We start from the raw sequence: 25404 nt of genomic DNA, 5'->3' as shown, positions 1-25404 counted from the left end.
CTATAGCAGCATCACTAAGGGTTGGTTAAGTCCAGCTCTAACTATAAGCTTTGTCTAAAAGGAAAGTCTTAGTCCTGACCTTAAACGTAGAGACTGTGTCTGCCTCCAGAACCCAAACTGGGAGCTGGTTCCATAGGAGAGGAGCCTGATAGCTGAAGGTTCTACCTCCCGTTCTACTTTTAGAACCTCTAGGAACCACAAGCAGACCTGCACTTAGAGATGGTAGTGATCTGTTGGGACAGTCTGGTTCTATGAGGTCTTTCAGATATGATGGAGCTCGGCCTTTCAGGGCCTTGTATGTAAGGAGGAGGATTTTAAATTCAATTCTAGATTTTAAAGGGAGTCAATGAAGAGAAGCTAATACTGGAGTAATATGATCTCTCTTGCTAATTCCTGTCAGTGCTCTTGCTGCAGCGTTTTGAATCAGTTGGAGGCTTTTTAAAGAGTATTTGGAGCCAGACAGTAACGAGTTACAATAATCCAGCCTGGAAGACACAAATGCATCAACTAGTTTTTCCGCATCACTCTGAGAAAGGATGCTCCTAATGTTGATGATATTACGAAGGTGAAAGAAAGCAGTCCTGGTCACCTGCTTTATGTGAGAATTAAAGGACATATCCTGGTCAAATATAACACCAAGGTTTTTCACAGTAGCACTGGAGGCCAAGGTAACGCCATCCAACAAAAGCAGGTGATTAGATAATGAATCTCTGACATGTTTAGAGCCAAATACAATAACTTCTGATTTGTCTGAGTTTAAAAGTAGAAAATTACAGGTCATCCAAGCCTTTATGTCTTTAAGGCGCTTGGAGTTTAACCAACTGATTAGTTTCATCTGGTTTCATGGATAAATATAGCTGGGTATCATCTGCGTAGCAATGGAAGTTTATGCCGTGCTTTCTAATAATATTGCCTAAGGGAAGCATGTATAATGTGAATAATATTGGTCCTAGCACAGAACCCTGAGGAACTCCATAGCTTACTTTGGTATATATAGAAGAGTTGTTGTTTACATGGACAAACTGGAATCTGTCTGACAGATATGATTCAAACCAGTCTAGTGCAGTTCCTGTAATCTTGATCACACTTTCAAGTCTCTGTAGTAGTATATTGTGATCAATAGTGTCAAATGCAGCACTGAGATCCAGCAGGACAAGTATAGAGACAAGTCCATCGTCTGAAGCCATGAGGGGATCATTGGTGACTTTAACCAGAGCTGTTTCTGTAATATGATGAGCTCTAAAACCTGACTGAAACTCTTCAAACAAACCATTCCTGTTTAAATGATCAACCAATTGATTGACAACAACCCTTTCCAAAACTTTAGAGATAAAAAGAAGGTTGGAAATTGGCCTATAGTTGCTAAAACATCTGGGTCAAGAGTGGGTTTTTTAAGTAATGGTTTAATTACAGCAGTTTTAAAAGACTGGGGTACATATCCTGTTAATAAAGATAAGTTTATCTGATTTAATATGGAGGTATTAATTAATGGAAAAACCTCCTTGAGCAACTTAGTTGGGATGGGGTCTAGAAGACAAGTTGATGGTTTAGATGCTGTAATAACTGAAGTGAGCTCAGGAAGATCAATTAGGGAGAAAGAATCCAAATAATGACTCGGTCCTACAGAGGTTTCTAATGCCACTGTACTTACATCTTTGACAGATGGAAGGATGCTATGAATTTTATCTCTAACGCAACAATTTTATCAGAGAAGAAGCTCATGAAGTCATTACTGCTGAGGGCTGAAGGAATAGATGCTCAACAGAGCTGTGACTCTTTGTCAGCCTGGCTACAGCTGAAAAGAAATCTGGGCTTGTTCTTGTTTTCTTCTATTAATGAAGAATAATACGCTGTTCTAATCTTACGGAGAGTTTTTTTTATAAATTGTTAAACTATCTTTCCAGGCTATGTGAGCTTCTTCAGAACTAGTGGAATGACAAATTCTTTCCAGCTTTGAACTGTTCCACTGTGAATTATACCATGGAGCTTCCCTCCTTCCATTTACCACCTTCTTTTTAAGAGGAGCAACTAGATTTAGAGTTGTACTAAGCGATGCTGTCGTGCTGTCAACAAAATAATCTATTTGTGATGGAGTCAGATTGTGGTTGCTCATATCCACATCACTAACATAAGGCACTGAGGTAAATACTGAAGGTATTAATTCCTTATATCTAGTTACAGCATCATCAGATAAGTGTCTACCATAACGAAATGTCTTTCCAATTTCTGTGTAATTACTTATAGTAAATTCAAATGTTACAAGAAAATGATCAGACAATAGAGGGTTGTGAGAATATACGGTTAGACCTTCAGTTTCTAGGCCATAAGTTAGTACAAGATCTAAGGTGTGATTGAAATAGTGAGTTGAACCATTTACATTCTGAGAAAAGCCAATTGAGTCTAATAATGACATAAATGAAGAGCTAAGACTGTCACTGCCAACATCAACATGGATGTTAAAGTCACCTACTATAATGACTTTATCTGTTCTAAGCACTAAATCACAGAGAAACTCAGAGAATTCAGCTAAATAAGGAGCAGGTGGGCGATACATCACAACAAAGAGAACTGGTTTCTGTGTTTTCCAGTCTGGATGAGTGAGACTAAGAGTAAGTAAAGCTTTGTTTAGGTCTAGGATTAATACATAAATCAGAGTGGAAGATTGCTGCCACTCCTCCTCCTCGGCCTGAGCCTCCAGGAATGTGATAGTTACTATGACTGGGTGGCCTGGACTCATTTAAACTGACATACTCATCATCCTGCAGCCACGTTTCAGTCAAACTAAATAGATCAATCTGATGATCAGTTATCAAATCGGTCACTAAAAGAGATTTAGATGAGAGAGACCTGACATTCAAAAGACCACATTTAATTTTCTTATTGCTCTGTTGTACTAGTGAATTTGTGTTGATTTGGATAAGGTTCCTATGAATAACTCCTCTATTGTTATTTTTCCATTTAAAAATCTGGGAGCAGACAGCACATCTATGGAGTTTGTGGAGTTATTGGTGTGAGACAGTACTAGAGAAGCAGCAAAGAGGCGTGTAAGACTGCAGCTCTGCCTCCTGGGCTGAACTCTGGGTTCTCATGGTTTTGGGGGGTTAATAAAATCGGCCAAATTCCTAGAGATAAGAGAAGCAGCCGCCAAGGTGGGATGAACTCCATCTGGTCTAATCAGCCCAGGCTTTCCCCAGAAAGAGTTCCAATTATCAACATAGGCCACGTTGTTGGCTGGACACCACCTAGATAACCAGCGGTGGAATGACGACATGCGACTATACATATGGTCACTGGTCAGATTGGGCAGGGGACCAGAGAAAACTACGGAGTCCGACATAGTTTTAGCAAACTTACACACCGATTCAACATTAAGTTTAGTGACCTCCGATTGGCGTAACCGTTGGTCATTACTGCCGATGTGAATAACAATCGTACCATACTTAGCCTTAGTATTAGCCTTAGCCTTAGCATTAGCCTTAGCCAGCAGTTTCAGGTAAGATTTGGTGTCGCCCGCTCTGGCCCCTGGAATACATCTAACTATGGTCGCTGGTTTCTTTAACTTCACGCTCCGCAAAATCGAGTCGCCAATTATCAGAGTTGGCTTCTCAGCGGGTGTGTCGCCGAGTGGGGAAAATCTGTTAGAAACGTGAAGCGGTTGGTGGTGCTCCGTGGGCCGGGTAAGACTATGCTTCCTTCCTACCGTCACCCAGCCCCCCTGGTTTCCCGGCTGCTCGGGAGCTGGAGGGGGACAGCTAGCAGAAGCTATGCTAACGGGGGCTGCAGGGGGACAGCTAGCAGGAGCTATGCTAACGGGAGCTGCAGGGGGACAGCTAGCAGGAGCTATGCTAACGGGAGCTGCAGGGGGACAACTAGCAGGAGCTATGCTAACGGGAGCTATGCTAACGGGAGCTGCGGGGGGACAGCTAGCAGGAGCTATGCTAATGGGAGCTGCAGGGGGACAGCTAGCAGGAGCTATGCTAACGGGAGCTGCAGGGGGACAGCTAGCAGGAGCTATGCTAACGGGAGCTGCAGGGGGACAGCTAGCAGGAGCTACGCTAACGGGAGCTGCGGGGGGACAGCTAGCAGGAGCTATGCTAATGGGAGCTGCAGGGGGACAGCTAGCAGGAGCTATGCTAACGGGAGCTGGCTAGCTATTGGGTTTTGCATGGTGCGGAGCCGTGCTTCCAGTTCAGAGAGCCTCGCCTCCAAAGCTACAAATAAACTACATTTATTACAGGAACCATTAACACTAAAGGAGGCAGAGGAGCAGCTAAACATGTGGCACGACGAGCAGGAGAGAGAAGGAGAAGCAGAGGGAGAGAAAGTAGCCATAGTTAACCGCTAAATACACCAAAGCTGATTAAACTGAGAAGAAACGTGAGATTAACAAGGTGCTACAGAGGACAGGTGGTTGGGTAAACTCAAAACACGAGTTTCACCACTTATACAGAAAATGTTTAACGGGACCTGTGTGCACGTGTTGTGTCTTTGTGTTGTGTGTATTTGTGTGTAAAGCTGAAGACATACAGTATGTATGTGATTCCTCAGACTGAGCCTGATCTGCTGATGTAGATGTGTCAGAATGAGACAGATCACAAACTCCAACAAACACCAACATACCGAGGGTGATTTTCACACAACAGTATATCTACTGCTTACTTCCTGGGGTCTAGTGTCTGTTCTTTGATGACATAGAACAGTTGATAGAACCAATACAGTTCTACACAGATGTTACTGGTTCTTTTAATGGAAACATCAACAGTTAGATCCATCTACATGTTCATCAGTCCTGCAGAGACCAGTGTCCTCTCTTTGGTAGCTCCTCCCACTGACTGACTGCTGCATGTTGACCTTTAACCTCTCTGCTCTGTGTTGTTTCCTTCAGGACAGATAAACATCACAGCTGAACCTGGACAGACTGTCTCTCTACCATGTAAAGCTCTGAACAATGAACCTGTCACAGTGGTAGAGTGGAGAAGAACTGACATGAAGGAAGATGAATATGTTCTTTTATATCGAGATGATCAGTTAGATCCAGAGAACCAGAATCCATCTTATAAGAACCGAGTGGATCTACAGGACAGACAGATGAAGGATGGAGACGTGTCTCTGATTCTGAAGGATGTGACGACTGATGACAGTGGAACATACACGTGTCATGTTCATAGTAAAACAAACCGCTGGAAGAGAGATGCTGATCCCATCACCACCATCAAACTGGATGTAGCTCCAGGTGAGTGAGTGTTGTTGAGTTTGTGTGTTTGTCTCTGATCAGAGGTGAAGCTGCTTCCTGGTTGTTGATGTGACAGAGAAAGATCTCAGATCAGATGTTTGACTTTTACAAAGATGTTGGTGATGAGATTTTCTAGAAGTCAACTCACTATTCTTCCTTTATTCAGTATCCATCAAATACCTGATCCAGGGGCAGCATGGTGTTAACAGAAAAAGAAAACGTGTTTTATCAGTGTGAAGGTTTTTGTCGTCCTGCACACTGTTCCCTATTAATCTGGTGTGACTTTGATGCTGTGGGAGGTGTGGGTGGGGGCAGATTGATTCCAGGTAACAGACCTCTACAGGAGATGACTCTGAATCTAAGATGACACCATGAAACACTGTCAGATAAACCACTGATGAATGGATTCATTACACTGTTAGTATAGAACCATCACTTCATACACACAATGATCTGGTTTGTGTTAAATAATGAAGTAAACTCAGAAGCTCTGTGTTCTCCATCAAGGTGAACTGGTTTAGTCCTGATTCCTCAATGACTGAGTTAGTCCAAGAACTGGAATTAAAAGAGAAACTGGTCCTGTCCTGCAGAGACCAGTGTCCTCTCTTTGGTAGCTCCTTCCACTGACTGACTGCTGCATGTTGACCTTTAACCTCTCTGCTCTGTGTTGTTTCCTTCAGGACAGACAAACATCACAGCTGAACATGGACAGACTGTCTCTCTACCATGTAAAGCTCTGAACAATGGATCCGTCTCAGTGGTGGAGTGGAGCAGAACTGATCCAAAGCCAGAAGAAGAGCTCCTTTTATATCGTGATGAGAAGCTTGTTACTTATAAGAACCGAGTGGATCTACAGGACAGACAGATGAAGGATGGAGACGTGTCTCTGATTCTGAAGGATGTGACGACTGATGACAGTGGAACATACGAGTGTTACATCAACCAAAGAGAAAAAAACATCATCAAGAAATTCCTTGATCCCATCAGCATCATCAGACTGGATGTAGTTTCATCAGGTGAGTGAGTGTTGTTGAGTTTGTTTGTTTGTCTCTGATCAGAGGTGAAGCTGCTTCCTGGTTGTTGATGTGACAGAGAAAGATCTCAGATCAGATGTTTGACTTTTACAAAGATGTTGTTGATGAGACTTTCTAGAAAACAGCTGGTCTGAGTCATGTGATCAGAGTGACGTAGATAATGTCTGACAGCAGTTTGTTCTTCACTCATCAGCTCCCTCACACCTCACATCTGCTTCTGTCTGCAGGTCACACATCTGGACACAAGGAGGACGGAGGAGACAAGGAGGGAGGAGACAAGGAGGGACTAAGTCAAGGACATCTTGGTCTGATAGTTGGTGTTGTTGTTGTTGTTGTGAGTCTTGTCGTGGCTGTTTCTCTGATCACCGTAAGAAACAGGAAGAAGAAATCTTCACCTCCCTCCTCACCCTCCCTTGTTCCTCCTGTTGAGTCATCTGATCATCTCCTGGCCTGAAGCAGCCTGGCAGCAAACAAACCAGAGTTTCCTTTAGCTTCATCTACTGTAATTATCAGACTTAAAACACGTCCCATCACTGCTCCAACATTCAGGTGGAAAAATGTCCACTGAAAAAAACTGAAAGCAGTAAGGAAACAGAAAATCAATCTGCACTAGCTTATGATTCCCTCCTTGACTACTGCTGGACACACACACACGCACACACGCACACACACGCACACACACGCACACACGCGCACACACACACACACACACACACACACACACACACAGTTTCACTTTATTCTGGTTCTACATGTAGATGAGGAAATGAGACCCAATAGAGAGAGATGGAGGAGACAAGGATGGACATGTTGGTCTGATAGTTTGTGTTGCTGTTGTTGTTTTTCTGATCTTCAGAAGACGTAGACATGATTTGAATCCTGGTCCATACCATCCTCCTCCTGATCCTGATCCTCAGCAGCTTTAAATGTCTGGGATCAGTTTCCAGCTGGACTCTGAGTGTCCTGCTGCTGGTTCTAGTTCTTCAGAGGACCTGAGGACAGACAGGAGGTAACAATGCTGGACATCCAGCAGACATGAGCAACCACTGTAGCAGCTGACCTCCAACACCATCATCCTCCACTCAGCAAACAGCAGAACTGGATCCACACAGGAAACACTCAGTCAGAGAAACAATCTGCTCAAAGAATCTTTCATTCATTTTAATATTAATCCAGAATCCTTGAACCATCTTGGTTTGAACAAACATCAGTGACACAAAGAGTCCTGATAAGTGGTGAATGTTTTACTCTCTTGAATTCAAGTTTTTATTCTTTGTTTTTTGTAGTTTTTGTAAAAATCTAATATGATATATGTAAAGTTCAGACAGACTGTAATTAAAGGAGCAGTCTAATGTTGTTCTTCATGAAGCTGTGTATTTAAAGCTGATATTGACAGAGTCAGATATCAGTGATGATCAGCTTCAGTTCAACTCTTCCTAAATGTCTTAGTTGTGTCTTTATTGATAATAATGTGTAGTTTTGTGAGCTGAATGTAGAATCTGTTGAACCAGTTGAATCAGCTCTAATCTGATCTGGAATCAGTCCAACAAAGCTTCTCCTACATTCAGACTCATGAAACATGTTCACTGTCTCTCTCTGACTGAGATTCATTGACCTTGTCCAGCTGTAACATCATCTGTGATCACCACGTCCTGGTTACCATCACTTCCACTAATTGATTGTGTTATAGGTTAACTTGTGTGCCTCATGATTTGATTCAGTTGTTTGTATGTTGCTTCTGCCAGTTTCTATCTACATGATACATTGTATATTTCATTTTTTTGTGCTTTTATTGTTACTTGTATTGTCTTCATATTTTCTCAGGGAGTAAATGTCTAAAATTTCTTAGAGTGTTGTTTGTTGTGACCTATATGATGACGATATGTTCTACTTTCCCACAGGGATAAATAAAGTCTTTCAGATAAATAAAGTCTTATGAATTCTCATAACTATTTGGTCCTTCAAGTTGGATCCCAACAGTCTTTCCTCAAACCAGGTTTTGGGCACTGACACCGTGCACAGGAGAGTCTGGGATTCCTAGAAAGACCTCCAACTGAACTGTTGTGTAAAGAGGCTGGAATCTTAAAGAGAACACGGTGTAGTCACTGGACTCTGAGGCAGGTCAATTAAAGTGAAACACTGAGAAACAACAGAGAAACATAACCCTGTTCAAAGAGACAGATAACTAGTTCTGTTTAAGGGCTGAGTGGAAAACAGTGATGATTTGTTTAAAATAATATCCATAAATATGTGGCCACTGTATTTTTACTTGATACAGGGAATAATCAGAGAAACGCAGCATATATTCAACTGAGTAACATGAGAACTAGGAACAGACATAGTCTATGTGAGGGGGGAAACCTAATGGTGATGATGAATCATAGCAAGTGTGAATCGATGGAAGATATGATAAAATGATTACCTTGAGACAGGAAAAATATTTCTGTGAAAGAAATGAAATGAAACATCTAAAGTAGAGCAGACTGATGCTTCTCTTGTTGCTCCCTGTGCTGGTGTCCATGGAAACACTTTATTATAGTCAGTAATGTTGAGATTCTGTATTTATTTGTGCTTTGTAACAGAGAGACAGCAGCACCACCCTCAGGTCAATATGGAACACTGCAGTCTGTGACTTTCATCCTGCACTTCACTTACAGGTGTTTCTGATGTCTTAACCAGAGGTGTCAAAAGTACACACATCCCTTACTCAAGGAAAAGTATAGATACCTGTGTGTAAAAGTTGAAGTATTGACTCAACTTCTTACTCAAGTTAAAGTGAAATGTACAGACTTCAAAACATACTTAAAGTATAAAAGCAACAGCGACAACCAACGACAACAACAACAACAAAAACAACAACAGTGGTGTAGTGGGCAGACAGATCAGCGTGGTCTGCTGTTCAAGGCAGCTATTGCTGCAGGGATCAGACTTTTCCCTAGGCGGGCCTTCCTGAACTTACAGGTTCTGTACCTGCGCCCTGATGGTAGTGGGGTGAAATATTGGTGCAGTGGGTGGGTGATGTCTTGTGCTATGTTGTTTGCTAGTTTACTATGTGAGAACTACCCACAACAGTGTGTGTTGGGGGAGAGGCAAGAGAAAGCCCCTTCAAAAAACAGGGAAGTAACTATTCTGCCAAAACCTCCCGTATAACTTAACGTAAAACACTGTGCACATGTGTGACGACAAAGATTCCAAACAACCATAGCAAACAGTTTGTGTGTGAGTGTGTTTCCACGATAATCGGTATCTTCAATGACCTCAGCAGTTATGGTGGATCTTGCACTTTTGTTCCACAGACTTGTGCACTTTGCAAATGATGAACAATAGAGATGCTTGTAGACTGTGGTGCTGATATTTGCTTCAGACACATCAACAGTTGACACCAAGTTGAGGAGGTGGCAGGTGCAATGGCGGTGTTTTGGAAGCTGATATTCCAAGACGTTGTCTTCATCTAAAATGGTTCCAGCTTCAACACACTCAACATCAGCATTGTCCATCTCTTCATCATCATCTTCTTCTTCCTCCAATTCATAGGTTCATAGGAACCGTATCCAAATCAACACAAATTCACTAGTACAACAGAGCAATAAGAAAATTAAATGTGGTCTTTTGAATGTCAGGTCTCTCTCATCTTAATCACTTTTAGTGACCGATTTGATAACTGATCATCAGATTGATCTATTTAGTTTGACTGAAACGTGGCTGCAGGATGATGAGTATGTCAGTTTAAATGAGTCCAGGCCACCCAGTCATAGTAACTATCACATTCCTGGAGGCTCAGGCCGAGGAGGAGGAGTGGCAGCAATCTTCCACTCTGATTTATGTATTAATCCTAGACTTAAGCTAAGCTTTAATTCGTTTGAAAGCCTTACTCTTAGTCTTGCTCATCCAGACTGGAAAACACAAAAACCAGTTCTCTTTGTTGTGGTGTATTGCCCAGGACCAATATTATTCACATTATACATGCTTCCCTTAGGCAATATTATTAGAAAGCACGGCATAAACTTCCATTGCTACGCAGATGATACCCAGCTGTATTTATCCATGAAACCAGATGAAACTAATCCGCTGGTTAAACTCCAAGCGCCTTAAAGACATAAAGGCCTGGATGACCTGTAATTTTCTACTTTTAAACTCAGACAAAACCGAAGTCATTGTATTTGGCTCTAAACATGTCAGAGATTCATTATCTAATCACCTGCTTTTGTTGGATGGCGTTACCTTGGCCTCCAGTACTACTGTGAAAAACCTTGGTGTTATATTTGACCAGGATATGTCCTTTAATTCTCACATAAAGCAGGTGACCAGGACTGCTTTCTTTCACCTTCGTAATATCATCAACATTAGGAACATCCTTTCTCAGAGTGATGCGGAAAAACTAGTTGATGCATTTGTGTCTTCCAGGCTGGATTATTGTAACTCGTTACTGTCTGGCTCCAAATACTCTTTAAAAAGCCTCCAACTGATTCAAAACGCTGCAGCAAGAGCACTGACAGGAATTAGCAAGAGAGATCATATTACTCCAGTATTAGCTTCTCTTCATTGACTCCCTTTAAAATCTAGAATTGAATTTAAAATCCTCCTCCTTACATACAAGGCCCTGAAAGGCCGAGCTCCATCATATTTGAAAGACCTCATAGAACCTTACTGTCCCAACAGATCACTACCATCTCTAAGTGCAGGTCTGCTTGTGGTTCCTAGAGGTTCTAAAAGTAGAATGGGAGGTAGAACCTTCAGCTATCAGGCTCCTCTCCTGTGGAACCAGCTCCCAGTTTGGGTTCTGGAGGCAGACACAGTCTCTACGTTTAAGGTCAGGCTTAAGACTTTCCTTTTAGACAAAGCTTATAGTTAGAGCTGGACTTAACCATCTCTTAGCGATGCTGCTATAGGCCGAGGCTGCAGGGGGACGATGCACTGAGGACATGTCCTCTCCTCTTTGTCCTCTAATATCTTATCATTTTATTTTCTATCTCTTATAATTTACTAACCACTGTGTCTCCCTCTCTCCCTCCATCTTCTTGTGAGGGTCTCTGGTCTGGAGGCTGAATATCTGACCTGTGGAATTCTAAGCTACATCTGCTGCCGTGGCCTCATCAACCAGCCCAGTCTTCATGGTCTGGAGTCTGTGTATCAGACCTGTGGAGCTCCATAAACTACATCTGTCCCAGTCTTCATGTCCTCCTCCAGGTGTCCACTCCTACCTAGATGAACTATTCACCAACCTGCCCATGATTCCTGTTATACTCACAAACTGTCACAGATCATCAGCTATGTGTTATATTACTAGATTCTACATGTTTCCTTCAGCTTGATGTTTGTATCTATGACAGAAGTTAGTTTATCTAGTTTCTCCTGTTCTTCTTCTCTCTATCTTCTCTGGTTCTACCCGGCTGGTCTTCAGCAGATGGTTCCTCCATATGAGCTGGTTCTGCTCCAGGTTTCTTCCTGTTAAAGGGAGTTTTTCCCTCAGGCTGCTCTGGAGGTTGCAGGCTGGTTTTTGTGAAGCGTCTTGAGACGATTTGTGTTGTTATTGGCGCTATATAAATAAAACTGAATTGAACTGAATTGAATTGTTTACTGTGTTACCGTGAAGAGCCACATCATACACATGGGCACACATGAACATCACCCCATCCCTTCATACACACACGTTCCTGTCGTTAGAGGGGTTCCCGTTCTTGCAGATAGGAACGCCCCCTTCTTCGCCGACCCACGCTTGTCAACATCCGGGTTAATATCTGGGTTAACATAGCAACATCCGCTAGCTAGTTATTTTTTCTCGAATGTGTCAAAATCTAGTCAGGTTATACAACAGGTAGCACAGAGCTACCATTACTAAGCTAAGCAAGTTAAAGAACGTTAATTTAAACCTAATAAGTTTATGTTTGATTTACGTAATTACCATAGTCAGATATCAGCTAGGATCGAGTTTACTGATTTGGGTAATGTTGGGTTGTGCAGCAAGCATGTTCGTTTTCAACAAGAACAGTTGAGTCTAAATGACTAAATCTAAGTGACTTGCTTAAAATAAAGTTGTTAAAAAATAGGACATTTTATCATTTATTTTTATTGACACTTAATAAAAATTCAAACAGCATTGACAATTGTGACAATGACAATTTCTTGTCAACAATTTTTAAACAAGGAAAAAAAAAAGATTTCTCTTGAACAATTCAACATTTTAACAGGATAACATAAAACACATCAAAACAGAAGACTGGAGAAGTTGGCATCCTTCCTCTTGACATTTTGTTGCTTTGGGCTTGTGGCCACTTGACAAAACTGACAGATGTAGCTGTAGACATATGAAAAACACTGTCAGTTTAAATTTACTTTCACCCTAATAACACTAGCTACTACCTGCTGCATTAGATGGTAAATAGACTGTATCCATATCACTTTTCTAGTCATTGCGGTCACTCAAAGTGCTTCTACACTACATGTCTACATTCACACATAAAATGAAATTTATATAACCACAGTACGTTGTTAATTTGGAAGTTATTGTTTTATATAGCGTAGAAATAAACACCACGCTGCTTAGTTTGTCCAAATAATCCTCACGTGAGAAAGCTAAACTCCGTTAACTAACTACGTAAAAGTGCGTATATGAATGATGTACCTGTAAAAGACTGTTACCTATCACCAAAATGTAGTGATGTAACGTTCCGTGTCGAGGCTTCGAAGCGCGTGCAGAGTAGGGGAGGGGGCGTTTCCTCGATGCGCGTATCGAGGCTTGCTTCATTTAGGGGAGGAGCTGAAAATGATGACGTCCGAAGCCTCGCTGCACGGCTGATACCACGTGACTGATTCAGGAAGTGGTTCGCCTAAGACCTGCCACAGTGGATAAGCTGTTGTTATAAAATAAAACCAATGATGTGTTCAACGTTACAAAAGCACAATCATTGTCCATACCCCAACCACCCTCACCTCACTGTAAATGATCGTTTCTATTTTCATCATTTCCAAATAATCATTTTCCATACTGACAGTATATATATATACACACATACATACATACATACATATATATACACACACATACATACATACATACATACATACATATATATATATATACATATATATACATATACACACAGTATACTGCCATCACTACAATCAACAGGCTTTCTGTAAAATGCCACACACTTCAAACTCATGCCAGCTGATATTTTTGCGTCCACTAGATGTCCTACTAAAGCAAATGAAGCTTCAAGAAGCTTTGCGCTGGAGTGAACCAACTGGATGAAAGGCTTCAGTGCTTCATGAAACTTCATCTGCCCATCACTACCAAAATGTTCTAAAAAGCCATGTTAACGGACTCCATAACAAAGCAATGTGGACACCACACCATCCCTCTTAATGGCAGCTACCACGTTAACAATTTAATGTAATATAATTTAATTGTGTCAGTGAAATCGGATTCTTCTTATTTTAAATTTGTCATCTCTGTCCAATGTTTATCATTTCCAAACCTGTACACACTGTGATTTAATGTTTAACTTTGTCAGGGTTTTATGACTGTTTGTAAAAAATCACGTCCACAAAAACAATATCTATTTAAAATAAAAACAAAAATAAAAAAAAATAACATCCAAATTAACAACGTATCGTAACTTTAGCCTATAACTACACATAGGCGTGTTGCTTATAAGATAAGAGATGCCTTTATTCATCCAACAGTGGGGAAATTGTGGTTGTTAACAGCAGCAGACATTCAACATCAACTTCACAAGCAGTGCACACAGTGCACAAATGGGTGGACTAAAAAAAGAATAGAATATAAAAAATATCAAAAAATATATAAGAAAGTTATATTACAACAAGCAAGGCAGTGTTTATGTAAAGAAGTGGGTAAATGTAAATGTACGTATATGTTCACATATCTCCAGTGACAGGGAGATGCAGACCGTGCAAAAAAGAACGGCAGATATATAAACGAAATATAAACGATATATGTACATGTAGTTAAGATTGGGAGGAGTATTACACAAGTATATGTAGGACATACTGCACATAATTTAACATATGTAGTTGTGGGTCTACTGGAACCAGACCTGGTTGTAGAGTCTGACAGCAGAGGGAGGAAGGACCTGTGGTTCCACTCCCTCCGTGGGTGGAGAAGCCTGGTGCTGATGGAGGTTTCCAGGGCTCTGACTGTCTCATGCAGAAGGTGGGAGGTGTTGTCCATGACTGATGACAGCTTCACCAACATCCTCCTGTCCCCCACCACCTCCACAGGCTCCAGACTGCAGCCCAGGACTGAGCCGGCTTTCTTCACCAGCTTGTTCAGTCTTTTTCCCTCTGCTGCCGTGATGCTGCTGCTCCAGCAGACCACACCATCAAAGATGGCCGACGCGACCACAGAGTCTAGAAGGTCCTCAGGAGGGCGCCCTGCACTCTGAAGGACCTCGGTCTCCTCAAAGGATGGAGTCTGCTTTGGCCCTTCCTGTACCTGACTTTCAGTACGTGGTGGATTAATATTTCCTAAATTGACACACTTCACTTAAAAGTAGTATTAATTATTATTTACATTCTGACTGGTAGCAGTTTGATAGATAGCCTCCCACCCGAAACTTGCTTGACCAGATACTGGTCAAAAAACATCAATGTAGTGGACAGCAACATCAAGTTCACCAGGGAGGACATCAGCGGGGCCTGTCTGGCCTTTTTGGACTGTTTGGTGCGTATTGTAGAAGACCGAAGCCTCAACATAGAAGTATATAGAAAACCCACACACACAGATCAACACTTGTTATTTGACTCACATCATCCTCTGGAACACAAACTAGGAGTCATCAGAACCCTCCAGCACCGAGCACAGACTGTCCCCACTAGACAGGAGGGCAAAGACAAGGAGGGACAACACATTAAACAAACCCTCAAGATATGTGGACATCCCAGCTGGGCCTTTGTCAAAGGCTCTGTCACACCGTGGTGAGGGTGTCTTGTCTTGGGGTTGTTTTGTCCTGTCATTTCCTGTTTTATTTTGAAAAGTAACTCTCCTCTCGTTTCAGGTCACTTGCCCTTCCTCATGTGTCACCAGTCTGATTGTCTTCCCTGATTCCTGATTGTGTCCACCTGTCCCCTATTTCCCTCCATGTGTTTAAGTAGTCTGTGTTCCCCTTGTCTCGTGCCAGAGTGTTATCGTCCTCAACCTGTTCTCGTGCCTTGTTCCATGTCTTCTACCAGAGAAGTTTCCAAGTAAGCCTGTGAATCCTCTCGAAGAGAGAGTTTTTGTTTGTTAATTTTTTTCTTAGTTTATATCCTTAGTCCTGAGGTTTTCCTCCATTCGGAGTGATTTGTGTTTTTTTTTATTTGTTTCTTTGAATTGGGTTTTCCTCCTTCTGGAGAGTTTTTTTGTTTTCAGTGGTCAGATTAACGTCTAGGTTTTTTGTAGCCATTTGTTTGTCCCTCTGTGAGGGATCTCTGAGGAATCCAAATAAAGCCTTTTGTCATCTCTGCATTCTGAGTCCTGAGTCCTGCTTTGAGTCTCGGCCTGACAGGCTCAAAAAGATATCCCAGGAAGGACAGGGAAGAGGAGCACAGCAGAAGGAAGAACATCACCATCCCCTACATAGCTGGGGTATCAGAGAAACTGAGGGGAATCCCAGTTTATTTCAACAACATTCACACACTGAGCCTCCAGGTTCCCATGGACAATAGCCTCGTTAGAGCTCTATTCATAGGGTAAGTTAGCCTAGGCACACAGTTCCCCCCATTCAAGGACAGGTAAGTACCAGCCATTATGGTAATTAGTGACACCAGCTTCTGGTCAAGCAAGTTTCGGGTGGGTGGTACCCACAGAGTTTTTCCTATTTAAACCACTAGTTTATCAGAACTGAAGAAGCTACTCGGATGAGTGGCGAAACGTCTTCAAGAAATCCTACAAGTCCAGCTGACCTTATTCAACGCTTTTTTGGATTACCATGACCTGGATGACTGAGAACCTTCACAGACACAGAGATACCAAAGCTAGCAGATAGCGGCCTCTGGCAGCGCCTGTCACTCAAAACGGGAACGCCCTTAATTATGCAGAAATTTAAATATTAATAAAAAAATAAACGAATGATTTAGAAATCACCCCCTGTACAGTTGTCACAAATAGTGAAATAAACCATTGAGACCAACCCTGTTTTTTGAACTTTTTTATGGAAGTTTTTCTGTGCCATCAGAGTTTGAATATAAATTGCTCTGTAAATGTAGTTTACATAAAAAAATCAACATCAAAAAAAGTTCAACCTCATATAATTCAACAATAAAAAAACAACCTAATAAAATTTAACATAAAAAAAAAAATATTTAAAAAGTTCAACCTTTAAGCTTCAACCTCCAACTTTCAACCTCTGAAAAAGCTGGACTTAACTTCCGGGTGAGCATGGAGAAGCAATTGATCCCCGTCTCTATTCATCCAACATCTAGCCAATCAGGTTACGCTCCACTGGTCATGAGGCGACAGCGGCACATAGGACAGATCAGCCATGGCCACCAACACGATTCTGAGAGTGAAATTGTGTAATAGATATCATTCGATCAGTTGAACATTGACGGAAAGGATTAAACAATATCTACACTGAACCTTTAATGAAGTGACGTTATTGAAAACTGTTAGAAACTAGCTAGTAACAGGCTGTGAGCATCTTTACCTTCTGCAGCTACAAAAGGCCTGAGCTGGACTTGGACCCTTCTCGCTGGGAGACATCAGTACTAACCACCAAGCCACTGTGCCGCCGCTGTAGGAAAATCGTTGCAGAATCAAAAGCCAAGCCAAATCCCTAAGTGGATTGAAGGATCATCTGAGCAACATCGCAAATACTTTACTGCAAATAAACGAGTCACCGATACAGATTGATGCATGCGCATTGCAAATGTTAAATACATAAAATATCAAATTAGATCAAATTAAATTTCTCACTTAGCATCGCACATTATAGGGTATTGATTGAATAAAATCATTTCACATATACACGTAACTGAATTCGTCATGTGCCTGTATTGAGATGTGAGTTAATCTATGGCTCTGTTTGGGAATCCGGCAATGACTTAATGACTTGTTGGTGATGTCTGTATGCGAACTGGACGTAAACTGAGGCCAGAGGTATGATTTCATCCATCACTGAGAGCTAACAACAGACAAAATTCCCCTCCTGGTCTGCGGCCACTCTTGCACTGGAGTCCTGAACATCAATTTATCAGACTCAACACACCATTGCAGTCCAAGTGCGCTTTCCACAGGTAAACGATCCTTGTCCAAATCCAACTGTTTCACCTCTGCTGCTCTGATGTCACCTGGAATTGACTGGTATAATTGACTAGTTAATTGCCTGCACAAGTTTATATGCTAATCACTAAATTATAATTGTAACATTTTATGGATTTAACTTTAATATCAATGTTATAAATATGACTGTGATTATTATGTTTGTGTGCTGGTGGTGGTACGGGGCTTCAGTGTCACACACTAACAACAGGACTGAATAATAACTAAGAATGAATAAACTGAATCCTCAGCTTAAATAAACACGTACCCGCAGTCACAACAAATGTTATACTTACCTTCACTTTAATAATAATTTATGTTAACAGTACAGACAAAAGGCCTGTACTGGTAGTACTGGTCAGACAGTATGCATCGATCATATGATCACAGATCACCTGACAGGAAGGCCACAGTTTGTCAGGTTGGGGAGCTGTGCTGTCTGAGCTGTAAGTGTGTAGTTTTACGCTGCAGTCTGCTGGGGAAGAAGGGAAATTGCTGTAGATTAAATTTACTTTAAAATTTCACCATTCTATATTGAAAGATTTCATACTGTGTATTAATCTGCCTCTGCAGCAAACATCAGTCAACACTGCAAAGACACAGCTCCCCACACATAGTTTATTCAATGGCAGAGAAGAGCAGATTAGCAAAATGACTTCAATCCTGTTGGTCATGTTTTCATCCACCAGGAAACTTCAGGGATGAATGTGGGCATCATGGGAAACAGATTGCAAAAGAACAGGAGTGTCATGGGTCTAGAAATATGTTCATTATCAGGTTTAGTCATTAAATTAATGCATTAATTATACTTTCCTATTTATTTCTGGAATCCAATAAAGCAACGCATTGCACTGGCAATTCTGGCAATAACAACTAAACGTTTTTATTTTAAATAAAAAGGACAAAACAGAGACAAACAGAAAAAAAAATAAAATCAATGAGGGTCACAGACTCCCACTGACCATCCAGATGGGTGGCATTATTATCTCTACTTTGTGCCCAGTTAGTGATTTGTAGATGAGGCAACATGAAGCGCTTTACTTTACCCAAATTGTACTGATACTGTGTCACTGTGTTGCTCAATACTGACACCTGTTGGATCAACATCATTGCAGGAAACCTAGTTGAGAGACTGATCACTGACTGACAACTGATATACTGATTCAACGGCCTAGTATATTCTGACCAATTCTGACACAATAATAAGTAAATAAATACCTACAGATATATGCCAAAATTAAATAAATACATAGCTAAATATGTGGCATAATAAATTAATGAAGTACCTAAACATATGCCGTAAATGCTATTTATTTATTAATCCATTTATTTCTTTATATATTGATGCATGCACATCAGATTGTGGCAGATGAGGGGTCTGTCCACGCTTCCTGAACTTTTTGCCTATTGGTTGATTGCTGAATGCACAGATCAACTACTAGTTACTTCTCCCAAAAAGCAGGGCTGGGCTGGGGTTGAAATTCAGCCCAAGAGAAGAAGAATGATTTGGCCAGTGTGCTAGGTGAACTAAAAGGGACGGTAGAGGATAAGTTGGAGAGGATATAATCTACGATTATGGTATGGAAAGATGTGGCATTAGTGAGAAGCGCAAGAAACCAGAAGGAGACGTAATTAGGTCTAGACACCAGCAGGAAATCAATAGACTTATACAGGAGAGAATGCTTAAGAAGCAGTGGAAGAAGGCTACAGAGGAGGAGAAGAAAGGCGGAGAGCATTAGGAAAAATAGGGGAAAGAAAGAGCGGGCGAGAGTGGCATTCTATAGGGACCCATTTAGATTTGTGAAGTCGCTATTTAGTAAAGAGAAAAATGGCAGCCTGATGGTGCCAAAGCAGGAAGTGGAGGAGTACATGGTGGAGGTACACAAAGATAAGGAAAGGTTTAGGAAGATGGCACTCCCCTCTGATATTCCACCAATCGGAGAAATAGGCAATCAGTGTGATGTTAACCCACCAAGGTGGAAAGAGGTTCAGGAGGTGGTGAGGCGCGCAAGAGACTCTTCAACCCCAGGACCTAATGGAGTCCTGTATCAGCTGTATAAGAGTACATCAGATGTATTGCGATTTCTGTGGAAATTGATGAAGGTAGTTTGGAAGAAACAGGTCATTCCCAAGGCGTAGAGCAGGGGGGATTTTCATTCCCAAAGAGAAGGGCTCAGTAGAGATAAGTCAGTTTAGACCAATCAGTTTGCTTAATGTTCAGGGGAAGTTCTTCTTCAGTGTTGTGGCACAGAGGGTGTCCAGGTACTTGGAGGAAAATGGCTCGATTGATTCTTCAGTGCAAAAGGCTGAAATCCCCGGCTGTTCTGGATGCTTAGAGCACACCAGTATGATTTGGCACCAAATCCAGTGAGCAAAGCGAGAGAAGAGAGACCTGCATGCTGTATTTCTAGACCTGTCTAATGTGTTTGGTTCAGTTCCTCATGGTTTGTTATGGGAAGCTTTTGATTTTTTTTTAGAGTTCCAAGCAGTATCAAAGGCCTAGTCAAAGCATATTTTGCAAATATACAGCCAGATGCACAGCTTGTGAACAGGCAAGGCAAGCAAATGCTTGGGGCCTCCTGACCCAGGGGGGAAGAAGAGGAAGAAAAAAAAAGAGAATGAAGAAAAAAGAAAGCCTCATCCCACAAGGCTGAAGTAAGTACACCTCCACCTTTCCTACGTTCGTCACGTGAGTAAGCGTATTGCGTCACTTCCTGATTCTGCACCGCTGCTGTGTGCGCTCACACTGTTTTAGCTCCGTTAAACATTTTCTGTATAAGTGATGAAACTCGTGTTTTGAGTTTACCCAACCACCTGTCCTCTGTAGCACCTTGTTAATCTCACGTTTCTTCTCAGTTTAATCAACTTTGGTGTATTTAGCGGTTAACTATGGCTACTTTCTCTCCCTCTGCTTCTTCTTCTCTCTCCTGCTCGTCGTGCCACATGTTTAGCTGCTCCTCTGCCTCCTTTAGTGGTAATGGTTCCTGTAATAAATGTAGTTTATTTGTAGCTTTGGAGGCGAGGCTGGAAGCACGGCTCCGCACCATGCAAAACCCAATAACTAGCCAGCGCCCTGTAGCTCCCGTTAGCGTAGCTCCTGCTAGCTGTCCCCCTGCAGCTCCCGTTAGCATAGCTCCCGTTAGCATAGCTCCTGCTAGCTGTCCCCCTGCAGCTCCCGAGCAGCCGGGAAATCAGGGTGACGGTACGAAGGAAGCATAGTGTTACCCGGCCCACGGAGCTCCACCAACCGCTTCACGTTTCTAACAGATTTTCCCCACTCGGCGACACACCCGCTGAGAAGCCAACTCTGATAATTGGCGACTCTGTTTTGCGGAACGTGAAGTTAGAGAAACCAGCGACCATAGTTAGATGCATTCCAGGGGCCAGAGCGGGCGACACTAAATCTTACTTGAAACTGCTGGCTAAGGCTAAGGCTAATGCTAAGGCTAAGGCTAAGTATGGTACGATTGTTATTCACGTCGGCAGTAATGACCAACGGTTACGTCAATCGGAGGTCACTAAACTTAATGTTGAATCGGTGTGTAAGTTTGCTAAAACTATGTCGGACTCTGTAGTTTTCTCTGGTCTCCTGCCCAATCTGACCAGTGACCATATGTATAGTCACATGTCATCATTCCACCGCTGGTTGTCTAGGTGGTGTCCAGCCAACGACGTGGCCTATGTTGATAATTGGAACTCTTTCTGGGGAAAGCCTGGTCTGACTAGACGAGATGGAGTTCATCCCACCTTGGTGGGTGCTTCTCTTATCTCTAGGAATTTGGCCGATTTTATTAACCCCCCAAAACCATGAGAACCCAGAGTTCAGCCCAGGAGGCAGAGCTGCAGTCTTACACGCCTCTCTGCTGCTTCTCTAGTACTGTCTCACACCCATAACTCCACAAACTCCATAGATGTGCTGTCTGCTCCCAGATTTTTAAATGGAAAAATAACAATAGAGGAGTTATTCATAGGAACCTTATCCAAATCAACACAAATTCACTAGTACAACAGAGCAATAAGAAAATTAAATTTGGTCTTTTGAATGTCAGGTCTCTCTCATCTTAATCTCTTTTAGTGACCGATCTGATAACTGATCATCAGATTGATCTATTTAGTTTGACTGAAACGTGGCTGCAGGATGATGAGTATGTCAGTTTAAATGAGTCCAGGCCACCCAGTCATAGTAACTATCACATTCCTGGAGGCACAGGCCGAGGAGGAGGAGTGGCAGCAATCTTCCACTCTGATTTATGTATTAATCCTAGACCTAAGCAAAGCTTTAATTCGTTTGAAAGCCTTACTCTTAGTCTTGCTCATCCAGACTGTAAAACACAGAAAACAGTTCTCTTTGTTGTGGTGTGTCGCCCACCTGCTCCTTACTCTGAGTTTTTATCTGAATTCTCTGAGTTTTAGCTGAATTCTCTGAGTTTTTATCTGAATTCTCTGAGTGTTTATCTGAATTCTCTGAGTTTCTATGTGGTTTAGTGCTTAGAACAGATAAAGTCATTATAGTAGGTGACTTTAACATCCATGTTGATGTTGGCAGTGACAGTCTTAGCTCTTCATTTATGTCATTATTAGACTCAATTGGCTTTTCTCAGAATGTAAATGGTTCAACTCACTATTTCAATCACACCTTAGATCTTGTACTAACTTATGGCCTAGAAACTGAAGGTCTAACCGTATATTCTCACAACCCTCTATTGTCTGATCATTTTCTTGTAACATTTGAATTTACTATAAGTAATTACACAGAAATTGGAAAGACATTTCGTTATGGTAGACACTTATCTGATGATGCTGTAACTAGATATAAGGAATTAATACCTTCAGTATTTACCTCAGTGCCTTATGTTAGTGATGTGGATATGAGCAACCACAATCTGACTCCATCACAAATAGATTATTTTGTTGACAGCACGACAGCATCGCTTAGTACAACTCTAAATCTAGTTGCTCCTCTTAAAAAGAAGGTGGTAAATGGAAGGAGGGAAGCTCCATGGTATAATTCACAGTGGAACAGTTCAAAGCTGGAAAGAATTTGTCATTCCACTAGTTCTGAAGAAGCTCACATAGCCTGGAAAGATAGTTTAACAACTTATAAAAAAACTCTCCGTAAGATTAGCACAGCGTATTATTCTTCATTAATAGAAGAAAACAAGAACAACCCCAGATTTCTTTTCAGCTGTAGCCAGGCTGACAAAGAGTCACAGCTCTGTTGAGCATCTATTCCTTCAGACCTCAGCAGTAATGATTTCATGAGCTTCTTCACTGATAAAATTGTTGCATTAGAGATAAAATTCATAGCATCCTTCCATCTGTCAAAGATGTAAGTACAGTGGCATTAGAAACCTCTGTAGGACCGAGTCAGTATTTGGATTCTTTCTCTCTAACTGATCTTCCTGAGCTCACTTCAGTTATTACAGCATCTAAACCATCAACTTGTCTTCTAGACCCCTTCCCGACTACGTTGCTCAAGGAGGTTTTTCCATTAATTAATACCTCCATATTAAATCAGATAAACTTATCTTTATTAACAGGATATGTGCCCCAGTCTTTTAAAACTGCTGTAATTAAACCATTACTTAAAAAACCCACTCTTGACCCAGATGTTTTAGCCAACTATAGGCCAATTTCCAACCTTCCCTTTATTGTTGTTGGGGAAGGTTTGTTGTCAGTTGCTTGATCATTTAAACAGGAATGGCTTGTTTGAAGAGTTTCCATCAGGTTTTAGAGCTCATCATAGCACAGAAACAGCTCTGGTTAAAGTTACCAATGATCTCCTCATGGCTAGACAATGGACTTGTCTCTATACTTGTCCTGCTAGATCTCAGTGCTGCATTTGACACTATTGATCACAATATTCTACTACAGAGACTTGAAAGTGTGATCAAGATTACAGGAACTGCACTAGACTGGTTTGAATCATATCTGTCAGACAGATTCCAGTTTGTCCATGTAAACAACAACTCTTCTATATATACCAAAGTAAGCTATGGAGTTCCTCAGGGTTCTGTGCTAGGACCAATATTATTCACATTATACATGCTTCCCTTAGGCAATATTATTAGAAAGCACGGCATAAACTTCCATTGCTACGCAGATGATACCCAGCTATATTTATCCATGAAACCAGATGAAACTAATCAGCTGGTTAAACTCCAAGCACCTTAAAGACATAAAGGCTTGGATGACCTGTAATTTTCTACTTTTAAACTCAGACAAAACTGAAGTTATCGTATTTGGCTCTAAACATGTCAGAGATTCATTATCTAATCACCTGCTTTTGTTGGATGGCGTTACCTTGGCCTCCAGTACTACTGTGAAAAACCTTGGTGTTATATTTGACCAGGATATGTCCTTTAATTCTCACATAAAGCAGGTGACCAGGACTGCTTTCTTCCACCTTCGTAATATCATCAAAATTAGGAACATCCTTTCTCAGAGTGATGCGGAAAAACTAGTTCATGCATTTGTGTCTTCCAGGCTGGATTATTGTAACTTGTTACTGTCTGGCTCCAAATACTCTTTAAAAAGCCTCCAACTGATTCAAAACGCTGCAGCAAGAGCACTGACAGGAATTAGCAAGAGAGATTATATTACTCCAGTATTAGCTTCTCTTCATTGGCTCCCTTTAAAATCTAGAATTGAATGTAAAATCCTCCTCCTTACATACAAGGCCCTGAAAGGCCGAGCTCCATCATATTTGAAAGACCTCATAGTTCCATACTGTCCCAACAGATCACTACCATCTCTAAGTGCAGGTCTGCTTGTGGTTCCTAGAGTTTCTAAAAGTAGAATGGGAGGTAGAGCCTTCAGCTATCAGGCTCCTCTCCTGTGGAACCAGCTCCCAGTTTGGGTTCTGGAGGCATACACCGTCTCTACGTTTAAGGTCAGGACTAAGACTTTCCTTTTAGACAAAGCTTATAGTTAAGGCTGGACTTAACCATCCCTTAGTTATGCTGCTATAGGCCTAGGCTGCAGGGGGACAATGCACTGAGGACATGTCCTCTCCTCTTTCTTCTCTGGCTCCTGTCCTCTAATATCTTATCATTTTATTTTCTATCTCTTATAATTTACTAACCACTGTGTCTCCCTCTCTCCCCTCCATCTTCTTGTGAGGGTCTCTGGTCTGGAGGCTGAATATCTGACCTGTGGAGTTCTAAGCTACATCTGCTGCCGTGGCCTCATCAACCAGCCCAGTCTTCATGGTCTGGAGTCTGTGTATCAGACCTGTGGAGCTCCATAAACTACATCTGTCCCAGTCATCATGGCCTCCTCCAGTTGTCCACTCCTACCTAGATGAACAATTCACCAACCTGCCCATAATTCCTGTTATACTCACAAACTGTCACAGATCATCAGCTATGTGTTATATTACTAGACCCTTCATGTTTCCTTCAGCTTGATGTTTGTATCTATGACAGAAGTTTGTTTATCTTGTTTCTTCTGCTCTTCTTTTCTCTTTATCTTCTCTGTTTCTAACCGGCTGGCCTTCGGCAGATGGGTCCCTCCATATGAGCTGGGTTCTGCTCAAGGTTTCTTCCTGTTAAAAGGGAGTTTTTCCTTGCCACCGTCGCCCTCAGGCTTGCTCTGGAGGTTGCAGGCTGGTTTTTGTGAAGCGTCTTGAGACGATTTGTATTGTTATTGGCACTATATAAATAAAACTGAAACTGAACTGAAAGCAAGACAGTGGTGAGTGGAGCAGATAATGAGCATAACATTAACAGTAAATGACTGCAGGAAGTGCCGATAAGGCCATACCAAGAGCCTGCTACAACAGGGGGGATTGGGGTTATTTAGTTGAACGTTTTTGGTGTATTTCATTAGGTTAAATTTGAATAGTTTGAGTTTGGTGTAATGTGATGTTTATT

The 25404-nt window shown here is 41.7% G+C and overlaps 2 protein-coding genes across 5 annotated transcripts in view; both read left to right on the top strand.

The window, feature by feature from the left end:
- The window catches only part of LOC125009576 (coxsackievirus and adenovirus receptor homolog), a 51807-nt gene that overhangs the window by 3905 nt on the left and 22498 nt on the right, over window positions 1-25404 (top strand). Inside the window, exons 2-4 of one of the 4 annotated variants that reach the window (XM_047587656.1) lie at window positions 4886-5088; window positions 6099-6249; window positions 6495-8197. The exons of 1 other annotated variant lie outside the window; for it this stretch is intronic. In XM_047587656.1, the coding sequence (XP_047443612.1) occupies window positions 4886-5088; window positions 6099-6249; window positions 6495-6721 (581 nt within the window). In that variant the 3' untranslated portion in view covers window positions 6722-8197. Of the gene's footprint in view, window positions 1-4885; window positions 5234-5913; window positions 6250-6494; window positions 8198-25404 lie in introns of those variants that run through there. 2 more of the 4 variants (XM_047587664.1, XM_047587647.1) reach the window with 2 other exon arrangements.
- LOC125009468 (high affinity immunoglobulin gamma Fc receptor I-like) overlaps window positions 1-25404 on the top strand; it is a 160549-nt gene that overhangs the window by 122730 nt on the left and 12415 nt on the right. The gene's annotated exons all lie outside the window — the stretch shown is intronic.

Source organism: Mugil cephalus, chromosome 1 (assembly GCF_022458985.1).
Source record: "Mugil cephalus isolate CIBA_MC_2020 chromosome 1, CIBA_Mcephalus_1.1, whole genome shotgun sequence".
NCBI classification, from domain to species: domain Eukaryota; kingdom Metazoa; phylum Chordata; class Actinopteri; order Mugiliformes; family Mugilidae; genus Mugil; species Mugil cephalus.
The sequence above is the reverse complement of the archived record's forward strand: the minus strand, read 5'-3'. Positions and strand labels throughout refer to the sequence as shown.